At 34.2% G+C, this 12,407-nt stretch overlaps 1 protein-coding gene across 3 annotated transcripts in view; it reads right to left on the reverse strand.

Moving 5' to 3' along the window:
• Window positions 1-454: 454 nt before the first annotated feature.
• Window positions 455-12,407, reverse strand: part of SHPRH (SNF2 histone linker PHD RING helicase) — a 124,149-nt gene continuing 112,196 nt past the window's right edge. For all 3 annotated transcript variants that reach the window (XM_072643640.1, XM_072643638.1, XM_072643639.1), the window contains exons 28-30: window positions 10,294-10,472; window positions 6,200-6,280; window positions 455-4,918 (exon numbers count right to left, since the gene is read on the reverse strand). In XM_072643640.1, coding sequence (XP_072499741.1) covers window positions 4,822-4,918; window positions 6,200-6,280; window positions 10,294-10,472 — 357 coding nt within the window. In that variant the 3' untranslated portion in view covers window positions 455-4,821. The remainder of the gene's footprint in view (window positions 4,919-6,199; window positions 6,281-10,293; window positions 10,473-12,407) is intronic.

The following is a 12,407-nucleotide window of genomic DNA, read 5'->3' on the forward strand; positions in this document are numbered from 1 at the left end:
CAGTTGGGATAGAAAATATTTTGCCAACTCCATCTGCTTAATTTTTGCTGAGTGGGAGCAGACTGTACAGAAACAAAGTCCTGAGAAATGTCCCTTTTTGTATAGCGGAGAATGGGTAACTATTTCTATTTTAACATATTACTAGCACCTTATCCAACATACAAAATTAAGAGGTGACTTATCAGTGACCTTTATTATAAAACCCAAAGGGCACAAAACCAGCCATGAAGGAAACTGCTTAATTTCTTTACATAAAAGATGAATACAAACAAAATTTTACATAACTTGAAAATGTCACTGCATAAATTAAATTCACTGTCAAAGTGACTCATTAACAGTCCACTGATAAGAAAAAAGATTTTTTCATACTATATTTTATTGCAACTATCACTATAATACAAAGACCATGAACATGGAATTGAAAAAAGATATGAAAATATGAATGGTACTTTGATTATTTTCAAGGTTTTTATTTTGTTTTAAAGTAGAAAATATTCATCAGGCAGTTTTACTCAAATGATTGAACATGGTTGTTTTATTTTAATAGTTCAATAGATTAATCATGTTAAAAACATTTTGATAGATTAAAGCTAGATCAGACACCGAAACACACCTTTAAAAAACACAGTTTCATTTGCATTTACTAGGGAAGACATCTCTTCTAGGCAAGTTAAGGGAAAAAATATTCAAAGTTATAAAACAGGTAATAGAGTTCTCTTCATCTATGGAATTTCTGAGATAGGGTCTGAAAAGAGTTAAGTAGGAGGTAGGTAGGCTGAAATGAAGGAGAAAAATTAAGTTGAGTATAGTATGCAAGATCTAAGTATAGAAAGCAATGAAAAGGACACAGGGAAGAGATTTAAGAAGTCCAAATGAGGACTGAAGCATAGTGTTTAGAGGTCTTGGAAGGAGAAAATGAAAAAAAAATCTCAGGTCTTTGACCCAGGTCCTATCCCAGCTGTGCCAACTTACTATTTTGGGGACGCTAGACAAGACACTTAACCTTTCTTCCTCATCTGTAAAATGTGGAGCTTGGACCAGATGACCTCTAATATCACTTCCAGTTCTAAATCTATCAAATTAATAGAACAATATTGAATGGATGGTTGAAACAATTGAAAAGAGACTAGGTATATAAGAAAAACTGGATTTGGATCTTTGTAGCATTTTAGGTAGAAAAAGAGAGGAAGACATTACAGACTGCAAAATAAACAGCCATCAAAATTCCTGGCATAAGAATAAGAGACCTGGAAAGACTACCATATCTCAGCAAGATGTCTTTGATCTAAATTTTCCTTTTTTTTAAGGCGCCATAGCTTGAGAGTGATGTGGAGAACTTAGGGATGCTTTAGGAAAGAGAGATGATTAAGGGATTTGAGAACATGATCTCTGAAGGGCAAAAGAACTAGAGAAAGAAAAGGCAGAGGGACAACTTAATAACGATTTTCATGAACATGAATAGCAATTATACACCAAATGACCACTCTCAGAATTCCCACTGAACAAAGGTAAACAAGTTTTTTAACGTTACAACATGAAAAATCGGGATTAAAAATAAGAAATTCCTGACAGTGACTGCTGTTAAACACTAGGATAGGTTGCCAAGGGAAGTTGTAAAAATTTCTTCCTCTGAAGTTCTCTAATAATAGAATAATCTCAACTTTGTGAGGCACTATCAGAAGGCAGCAGCATAGACGTGTCCTAAGATTCAACTGGTATACTACTTTTTTGATAGCTACTCATCTGTCTTTTAATTTGCAATGGTCACAGTCACCCATCCTGGGTTATGTCAAGTTCCCTACAGACTTCTTTTGGGATTATTATCGTTGCAAGCTACCAACCCCTACAGAGCTGGGATTCCTGCTCCTGTCAGTGAGTCATAAATAAATAACTTTTGTGAATTGTATACAGCCCACTGATGATTATATTATGCTGGTAAACAGATGGGCTCAGAAACTTTGGGATCCAAGATATAGTATAAATATTAAATGATAGCTGAGAATATTTTGAAGCTATAGCTTAGTAAAATACCCTGGATTCTTTATACTGTATTGGTGAGGCTTCAATTTTTTATGTCAGTAAATTTCAAGTTTTGACGTAGGTTGTAAATGTCACATACCCCTTGGCTAAGACTCTTTTATTTCTATTTTTTTATTGCATTAAAGTAAGCCTATGGCTATTGAATATAGCTGGTATGTCTTGCTTTTGAAAGCTTAGCCTGTAGATTATTAAATGAAAAAAAGGGACTTAATCATACTGAAGAGAAAGTGAAAGAAGGGAGATTTAACAAGCTATTGTAAATTGTTCTCTTGTGCATGGAAACAGAGAAAAGGAGATCACTTGGCTTGATAGCACTGCATCTTTGGAATACTAAATAAGGCATTACATATTTTGATAAACATCGGGAGCTTTAAGCTTCTGTGATTACATATATATATCTCGAATCTAAGTCACTGGTATTAGGTCTTGGCCTGGCACTATTAATACAATGTGAAAGCAAGGAAATACTTTTATAAATGCTCTACAACTAAACACACAGATTTTTTTTGCTGCACTCAGATGAAAAGTTGGAACTTAAACAGCTATGGTAAGTACAGAAAAGTAAATTGGTCCTATAGTATGAAGATGCTTCTTCTTATAAGCAAAATAAGCTTATTATACATTTAAAAATCTTCATTTGCTTCTAATTTGGACTTTTCATTCCAAAAAGTTTGACACTACTACTGACACTGACTGAAACAAATTTAATTTCTGTAAAAGATTGAATAAGTTGACCTAATTTTTCTTTACTAATTCATTCCCATAGTATATATTTACGACATAAGAGCTATATATAAACATGGTAGTGGATGCCTCCAAAAGGGAGTGGGTTGAGGGAAAGCAGTTTACAGAGATGGTCTGGAAGCTTCAGAAGAGGGATATTTATCTAGAATAAGCAAAAATATATGAAAGAACTGATACACTTGAGTAGGACTTTATACTAAGAACTATGCTGAGGGAGAGAACTCATCCTAGTACCTTTGGTTGGGGTATACAAGAGCTTTAGAAGACTGAATGTGAGTTCCATAACTCAGAATATTAAAAATTTCCCATCATTTCTATCTCTACCAAAATATCTTTGTTTCACCTTTGATTTCTTATATATATAAGGAAGAACAATTTGTTTTCTCTAAAATTCAAGCATACCAGATAATGTCTCTAAAAACTTAGTTCTGGAGAGAATATTGAAAGACCACAAAATGAAAACCCTAAACATGCTTCTAATTAAATTACATCCATTGGACTTCATACCCTTGATGGACATGTTCTGATCCCTGCTAAGAGAGCCCATGCATATTTTACTTCAACTGAAGAACAGGCACCAAGATTGCTTAAATGGATTTTCTTCAGTTGAGCCAAATGGGGTTATTAACCCAGAATGAGAGCAAACACCCAAACCTATAATCAGATATGCTACTTGCTCTAGCAGTGTCTCTAACTCTAGTTTTCTGAGCAGCTAAATGGAAAAGGGAATGAGACACTATGATGCCGGTGGATTACAAACAAGTCTGAGAGCTTGAACAGAACAATGAAAACTTGAATATTTTGATTGTGCCGAATGACTGGAAGCAGGCACTCAACTCCCCTGTCCAGGTAATTCTTCACAGAAGAAATATCATGTTTTGATTGTTCGTTTACTTGAACATGATACTCTATTGTTTCAAAACAGAAGCTACCAGTCTAATTTTTTTGGAGGAGGGAGGGTCTCATTTGGAGAAAAGAGCAAGTTGTCATAGATTAAAAAGCACAGTCACATCATGCAGGGGGGCAAAAACAAAAACAACAACACATAGTATATTAGTACAGTCTAACATTCCCCCCTGGTATATTATCAGGTTACAATCATACCAACTACAAAACTTAAAAAGTTATAATTAGTAATATTTACATAACTACATTGACATCAAAAAAACTTAACATTAAGAAAAATCTGAATTAGAAAAAGTTTTGTAACATTCAAAGTAAATAATAAATATATTTTTAAAGTTGCTGAGATTTAACAGAACTGCTCATGCTGATAAAACCAAGTATAAAATGAAAAGAAATTTAGCTAAATGCTTTTTTATTTGATAATAAAAAGTTAAATTCTTATAAGTCAGCATGAACAGCATGGCTTATTTAAGGGGTTATAAAAATGTGTAAAATACTTGGATTTCAGTGTTTTAATTTTTTAAGAGGAATATATATATAGATGGAAATATTCAACATGAGCAACTTGTTGCAAAGAGTTCTGTTCACATGAAATTACTGTGCAATTTCTACATGTTATATTTTAAATCCACTTAAATGCTAGTAATTAGGATAATTTACCACTTATTTAATTACTAAGAGGAAGATTGGTGAAAAGCATAATAAGGACACTAGAATCTCTTCCTGCCTAAAAGAACATTTATGCTGACTGACTCTAGGCCAATTTAAAACTAGAAAAATTAGTTTGCTCACTAGGTTTGTAGCTTTCCCCTTATTGTTACTAATAAGAATGAAAAGAAAAGTATAGTATAACCCCCCTCCTTCCAAATGATATGCTGATATTCTTTGGGACCAAAATGAATTTTATGTATTGTACCAGAGGACTTTATGGTTTGTTTGGAATTGAAAAGGATTCACCAACCACAAGAAAATGGTGTAAATCCCCCCAAGAAGCACTTATTTATCATCAGAATAGGGTTGGGTGACATCTACTGGAATATATGACTCGTGACTTCACTTGTACTAAAATCTATTTTTTAAAGACTGTGGATACATGAAGGTTTCTGAGTTCAAACGTATGTTAAGTATGATTCATTCAAGGTCTTCAGTTTCTTCAGAAAATAGGTCCGCAAGATCAGCCACTGTCAAGACTGAAGCCTCTGACTGCTTCAATGATGAGCTAGTATGACTGTAGAAATTTTAGAGAGCAGAATGAGATTAGCCAAAGTCAATTTCCTTGAGAAAGCAATAGCACACAATGCAAAGAGTTATTCTAAAACTTCTGCTATCTGCACTCTGATGCATATCTAGAAGAACCTGGGTGGTAAAATTACCTGTTCATTCAAAAGCAGTGAACCACATTCTATTTATTTGTTGTAGTCTCTTTTACGAAAATGTTGTTGCGTGAGGAGTTTAAAAGGCACCAGCGAGGCTCAGACCATACAACTGTCTTCTTATCATAAGTTAAACTATCTTATAGAAAATTTTAACAGTTTTCTATCCTGAGGTTATTTAAAAAAATCAAAGATGATTAATAAAGAGAAAACAACAAAAAAACAAGTAAAATTGAAGCCTAAAGCTAACTTTTATTTTATTGATGTGGTAGCGTCTTTTCTTTTAGACTTCTAATGGAAGAAAACAATTTCTGGCTTCAAATCACTATTCTGCTCAGCACAGCAACTCGGCAGAAATGACCCCTTTTAAGGCAATATTCTACTTCTTGGATTTCCTCCAATCAGACCTATCTTACAAGGATGTCATGAGGTATCAGTTAATGATTGTTAAGGACTTTGAAGGGGAAAGACATATGGTACAAGTGTTAAGAAGTTTTATGATTCCCAAATTGGATTTGTTTGCTGATCAAATCAAAAGTTTTGTACAGTAGCACCAGACTCTTCTACTTTTGCTGTCAACAATAAAATTAATAGCTAAATTCTATGCTCACATTCTCCCTTTTGTATATGACTTTTAAGTACACAAAAAAAAAAGTATTCATATTTATCCACGCTAGGTTAAACCTTTCAATTTCGGGAGGCAGAAATATTCTTTTACTTATAAATTGATCAAGGGTTGTTTTATATCCAATAGTTTTAATACACATTTTACACACATATATTCCCAATTTATTATTTCCTGTTTTGAATTAAAATTCAAAATTAAAGTGAAACCAATGTGTAATCAGTGTTTTTGTCTGTTAAAACAAAGTTTTAATATATTTAATATTGTATGTAGACTCTGTTTTAAAAGGCATAAATGCTTTTAGTTTGTGAATTAAATGTGAAAGATAATAGATGAGAACTACTAAATGCTCTTCTTCCAAGTTAAATGAAGATAAATTATTTTGCAATTTATAAATGATTATTCTAATGAAATCAGTTATGTCAAATAAAGGTCTTATTTGTGCTTCTTCACACACACATATATGTATGCTTGATAAAATTGCTTTTTTAACTTAATTGATCATTGTTACCTCCTCTCAGCAGTTTTCAACATTGCCTGCATTCTTTCTTCAATAGTTGCTTTAATTAGGAATCTGTGAACAATGGTAGGCCTATAAGACAAATAAAAATGAAAATGTCACAGGGATAGGAATAAAGACTGGACCTGTGGTTTTGTTAGTGTATGGAATTCCCAGGAGAGGAAACTCTCTCTAATAATCAATATAGGTTGACATCTTTTCTGTAACTTATGGTTTTAGAATTACTTGGATGACTGTGTGACTTGTCCAGGCTTACACAGCTAGTATGTAAAGGTCTGCTCTCTCTATATTATATAGCGCAAGCTTTACATTAAAATGTAATAAACATACTAATTAAAACTAGTTATAAAACAACCAATATTGCATGCAATTCTTTAAACTTTCAAAGCAAGATATTAAGGTGCGTAATAGTTAAAGAAATAGCAAAATATTCTAAACAGAAACTGGTATTATTTATATAGAAAATAAATGTCTTACAACAGTCTGCTGTCACAGAGATGTCCAGAGAAAGAGTTCAAGTGAATGTGGAAAGATGGGGGGAGCACTTAGAAAACTTTTCTCTAGCAGAGCACTACTGGTGATTGCTCAAGGAAGTGATGTGTATAAAAACATAGTACGCAAGTCTAAACCACGCTTTCCACCCCCTTCCTTTCAAAACTAACTCTCCTTTACCAACTTCCCTATTTCTGTCAATGGCACTGTCAGTCTTTTGGAAACGTTAGCTTGAAACTCTTTTTGGGGGAAGAAATTGGTCAAAATGACTAATGGGGAACTATTTTGGTTTTAGGCTATAAAACTTTTTTTCTTTTAAATTAGTGATAACATAAAAGAAATGGAAAACCAGCATGTATATATTTTGACATACCAGGTTTCCTCTCTTAAAAATGTCAGGATTTAAAACCTAACTTTACTTGTCATTTCCTAGACCGAACAATTTAGAAAATAAAAGAACAACTGCTGGATTTGGAGTCAGAAGAAACGAGTCTGAGCCCCTGCTCTGGCATGTAAACGTGAATAAATATCACACCTCCGAACTTTTCTTATCTACTATTGATTATAATGATAATAATACCTCCATTTATATGATGCTTTACATATATTTGATCTTCATGAAACCCTGTGAGGTAAGTGCTCTTCTTATACCCATTTTGCATTAGAAGGAACTGAGGCACAGTTAGGTTAAATGACTTGCTCAGTGTAACATAGCAATTAGGTATCAAAGGTGGGATCTGAATCTAGGTCTTTTTGACTCAGTGTCAATAAATGCCCACTGGTACTTCTCTAAAATGAGGAAGTTGGATTATGTGACCTTTAAGATCCCTTTTAATTCTAATATGCCATCATCTGATGGTGACAGAATAAATAATGAGTACAAACAAGAATTAAAATGAAACATAGTAAGTTAAAAAAAAGTTCAGCTCTGAAGCCTGCCATCCCCTTGTATTTTTCATTACTTATTACTGTTTAAAATAATTCTTTGGTAAATTGGCTTTAGCTATGAACATGTTCCTTTCACATAAAAGATCATCATAGCATATTTATACTAAATTTTCTTGTCCTGTTGGTTTTTTGTTTAAAATTAGCAACCCCTCTTTCCCCAACAAAAATAAAAATAAAATTAGATCCCATAATATGAAAAGTGACTGGTCCTAATCATTAGATAGGCAGACACAGTTAATTGCTGTGGAGTTATCCAGGATCCTTGTCCAGGTCCCATGATTTGGAAAGGAAGGAAGAAAAACCTGCCCTAGGTTAAAACTTCATTCAATTTAACAAGCATGTACTAAGACCCTAATACCCAAAGAGTCTCCTGGAGGTCTGGCTTTAGTCTGTAATTGCCTGGGCTGATTTTGGATTTGGGATCTCTGAAGAGAGGCAATGTTATTCTGCCATATTTCTGACATCCCTCCACTTTTAAATAACCAGGAGCTGTCAACCTATCGGCCTTCTGTTATATGCCCAGTACTTCCAAAGGCCGATCACTCAGTTTAATAATATTCCAACCACAGTGCTCACTATGGATCTATTTTTGTAAATACGTGTTGTAAAACATTGGGCAACATCATCAATTTGACATTCATATCTAGGCAGAACTGAAGAAATACCTTCTTGTTACAAGATTCACTTTGAGCACTGAGTTAAATCTAGCATATTTGACCTAGACAGAGGCTGGCCTTTTCTTCACAGCAAAAGTTGAGAGGCAGAATTGTTTGTTTCCATCTGAATTTGATCTACTTTATTTCACACGTAGCCTGGACAATTAACAAACTATAGTTTCATCTAAATGATGGTGTTTGCTATCAATTTTATTGCCAAGCCAAGTTTTTCCAGCCCTTTCCCCAGCTAACAACCTTTTTGAGGGCCCAAGGGATAAGAATAACTTGAAAAATTAGGAAGATGAATATCAAGTAAAATAAGTACCTGCACTGCCCACACTACAGACAGGGAAAGGAGTACTAAAAGAGCCCTGGAGAGTTTTTGCTTTCTAATTAAAAGGCTGTCAAGACTGTTTTAACACAAGCTAAAGAAGCACAAAGTTAAAAGGAGTCTCAAAGGTCAATTATCACAATTGTTTCTCAAAGCATGTATTCCAACTACAGTATTACTAACAAGTAACAAGTAACTAGCCTCTGCTTGAACAGTTCTAGTGATTAGGAACTAATTATTGAAAAAGGTAGCCCATTTTCATGTTGAGATGGTTCTAAATACTAGGGAGTTCTTTTAAAAATATATCTAAATGATGCATGACCAAACAAGAAAAAGAGAACATTATAAAATGCAAAATGGATAATTTTGGTTACATTCAATTAAAAAGTTTTTGTATAAAGTCAACACAACCAAGATTAGAAGGAAAGCAGAAAGCTGGGAAACAATTTTTATAACCAGTGCCTCTGATAAAGGCTTAATTTCTAAAATATATAGAGAACTGAGTCAAAATTTATAAGAATTCATGTCATTTCCCAGTTGACAAATGGTCAAAGGATATGAACAGGCAGTTTTCATATGAAGAAACTGAAGCTATCTATAGTCATATGAAAAAAATGCTCTAAATCACTACTGATTACAGAAATGCAAATTAAAGCAACTGAGGTAGTACCACATCACATCCATCAGACTAGCTAAAATGACAAAACAGGAAAACAATAAATGTTGGAGATGTGGGAAAATTGGAACACTGATACATTATTGGTGGAGTTGTGAACTGATCCAACCATTCTGGAGAGCAATTTTGAACTAGGCCTACAGGGCTATAAAAATGTGCATACCCTTTGACCCAGCAATACTGCTTCCAGGGCTGTATCCCAAAGAGATCATACAAATGGAAAAAGGACCAAATGTACAAAAATATAGTAGCTCTTTTTGTGGTAGCCAAGAACTGGAAATCGAGGGGATGCCCATCAGTTGGGGAATGGCTGAACAAACTGTGGTATATGAATGTAATGGAATACTATTGTGCTATAAGAAATGACGAATGCACGGATTTCAGTAAAACCTGTAAAGACTTATATGAAGTGATGCTGAGTGAAGAACCAGGAGAACATTGCACATAGTAACAGCAACACTGTGCGATCACCAACCTAGATAGACTCAGCTATCTCAGCAGTGCAACGAATTAAGACCATTCCAAAAGACTCATGATGGAAAAATGCTATCCACATCCAGGGAAAGAACTATGGAGTCTGAATGGAGATCAAAGCATACTATTTTCTCTCTTTTTTTCCTTTAGTTGTTTCTTTCTCATGGTTCATTCCATTGGTTTTAATTCTTCTTTACAACCTGACTAATGTGGAAAGATGTTTAATATGATTGTACATATATAGCCTATATCAGACTTCACTCCATCTTGGCAAGGGGAAGGAAAAAAAGGGGGAGAAAACTTAAAACTCAAGATCTCATAAGTCAATGTTGAAAACTAAAACTGAATAAATATTTAAAAAATAAAAAAAAAATCTAAATGAAATTTGCTTCAAGGCAACAGCTGCCATCTGGAATCATATAGCCTAAATCTAGAGAAAGAGTTAGATTATTCATTTAGGTTTCTAAATATCTGAAGTGAAAATGCTTGATTTTGTTATCAGTCTTACTTTGTTTGTCCAATTCGGTGTACTCTTCCAATAGCCTGAAGCTCATGTGCAGGATTCAATATAGGTTCCACTAGAAGAACATGAGTCGCTTCAATGATATTTAAACCATTGGAACCTGTGTGCAAGGGTAGCAGCAAAATATTGATCTTGGGATCATATTTAAATGCTGAGAGGTTCTCCTGAAAGAAAAAAAGCAGACTTAAGTATTTCAAATGTCACCACAGAAAATTGAGATGCTCATTTTCCAAATCAGTATGATGCTTTGTTGCACCCAGATAATGAAATTCTGTAAAATGTAAAATATTTAAAATGTGTAATTTTCAAAAAGTCAAAACCTAAATTAATTCAATGCTGCGAGAAAGTATTGTGTGGACCATCTTGGTCACACAAGAAGTATAACATATGTTTGTGTGTATATTTCACAGGGGGGCTTCCCTATATTAAATTTTCAAATTTAAATTCACTTATTTAAATTTTTAAAATTAAATTTTAAAAGATTAAATAACCACTATTGAGAAGCAGTCTGGTAGGTCATGGGGTGAGATACAAACTTAGGTAAGATATAGTATATGCCCTCACAGAGTTTACCATCTATTAGAGGAATAAGAACTATACAATGATAACTATAATAATAAAACATTATATGATAAATGTGTCAGGGTAGTGTTAATCAAAATACCAGGCAGGCTCTAAGAGGAAGGATTTGTCACTGATGATGGATGAGGAAAAATTTAATTGAGGTTATCTCCTCTACTTTACATTCCTAGAAAGTCATCAGACTTTGAAGGGCCAGGAAGGCCAGGTAAGGGAGATACACAAGATCCTCAAGCAGAAGTGGCAAAATAATTGATATGTAAAGAGCAGACTGAGCACATTTATAAAGAGAAGTTGAGCATAAAGATGTACAAATCTCAGAGCAGTGTGAAGGGAGAATGGAGACAGGAGACAATAGAAGCTGTTGTGGTAATCTAGTCAGAGAGCAATTATAATTTACGGTAGAAATGGTAATAGTGTGAGTAGATAAATACTAGAGATACTGTTGAAGAAAGCTTGGCAGGTCTTGGTAACTGACTGGATTTCTATGAGAGACAGAGTCAGAGATAACACCACAGTTTTATACATGGAAAATAAGGTAAATTCTATGGACAAAAATAAAGAGGTTGGAAGAGGTTCCAAACATAATAAACTTAGTTTTGGATAGAAGTTTGAGGTCTTGATGGAACAGGCAGGTAGAGATGCCCCAAATGCAGCTGGAGATGTAGACCATGTCCTTGAGAGTTAATAGGACACTGAGTCTCCAGATATCACCACCATGACTCTTGCTGCATTCTCACCTTGAACTTCCCTCAGCTCCTGGGACCTTCCCACTTAGGCACACTGTTCCATCATCTCAGTTTCATCCCAATGAGTTTGTTCTAGGGACTCCATTTTGGGGACATAGACAGGATGACCATATTTCATTACCCTCTCAGATATGCTTCTGACAGTAGATTGTGCCACTCTTATTCTAGCCTCCCTCATCCTGCTCTTTTTAGCTCTTCTGTCTTCTGTCAATTAGAATATAAACTCCTTGATGGCAGAGACTGTTTCCTTTTGCCTGTATTAGTAGTTTGGCAAAGTACCTGGCTCATAGTAGGTGCTTAATAAATGCTTGTTTACTGACAAGTACAAAATCTTCCACAACACTGTAAGTACTAAGTTTGTTGAACTGAAAGATGAGAGGGCTGCTTCAGACTGATAACCTAAGAGTCCTGAGTCAAATTTTCTCATCTCTAAAATATGGATGTTAGAACTCTTTTTACCAACAAAAAAACCCAAAAGCCTACAACAGAGAAACTGTATAATGACAAAAAAGCTTATATGGATTTAATAAAACTTTAAAATGATTTTATATTCTATTAATCATATCTAAATGCATTAAAACCCATTATTCATGTTACATATTTTGCTGGAGCTAAATAAAGATCACTATGACAACATATATAGGTTTAGGGATCCCATGGCAAACCATGGGTTAGTGGTCTACAGGTTGAGAATCACTGGATTTTACAATGTCTTTCATCTAGAATCCTAGGAACCAATGATCCAAGTTCTGAAGTGTCAAACTAGAAGGT

This window comes from Notamacropus eugenii, chromosome 2 (assembly GCF_028372415.1).
Source record: "Notamacropus eugenii isolate mMacEug1 chromosome 2, mMacEug1.pri_v2, whole genome shotgun sequence".
NCBI lineage: Eukaryota > Metazoa > Chordata > Mammalia > Diprotodontia > Macropodidae > Notamacropus > Notamacropus eugenii.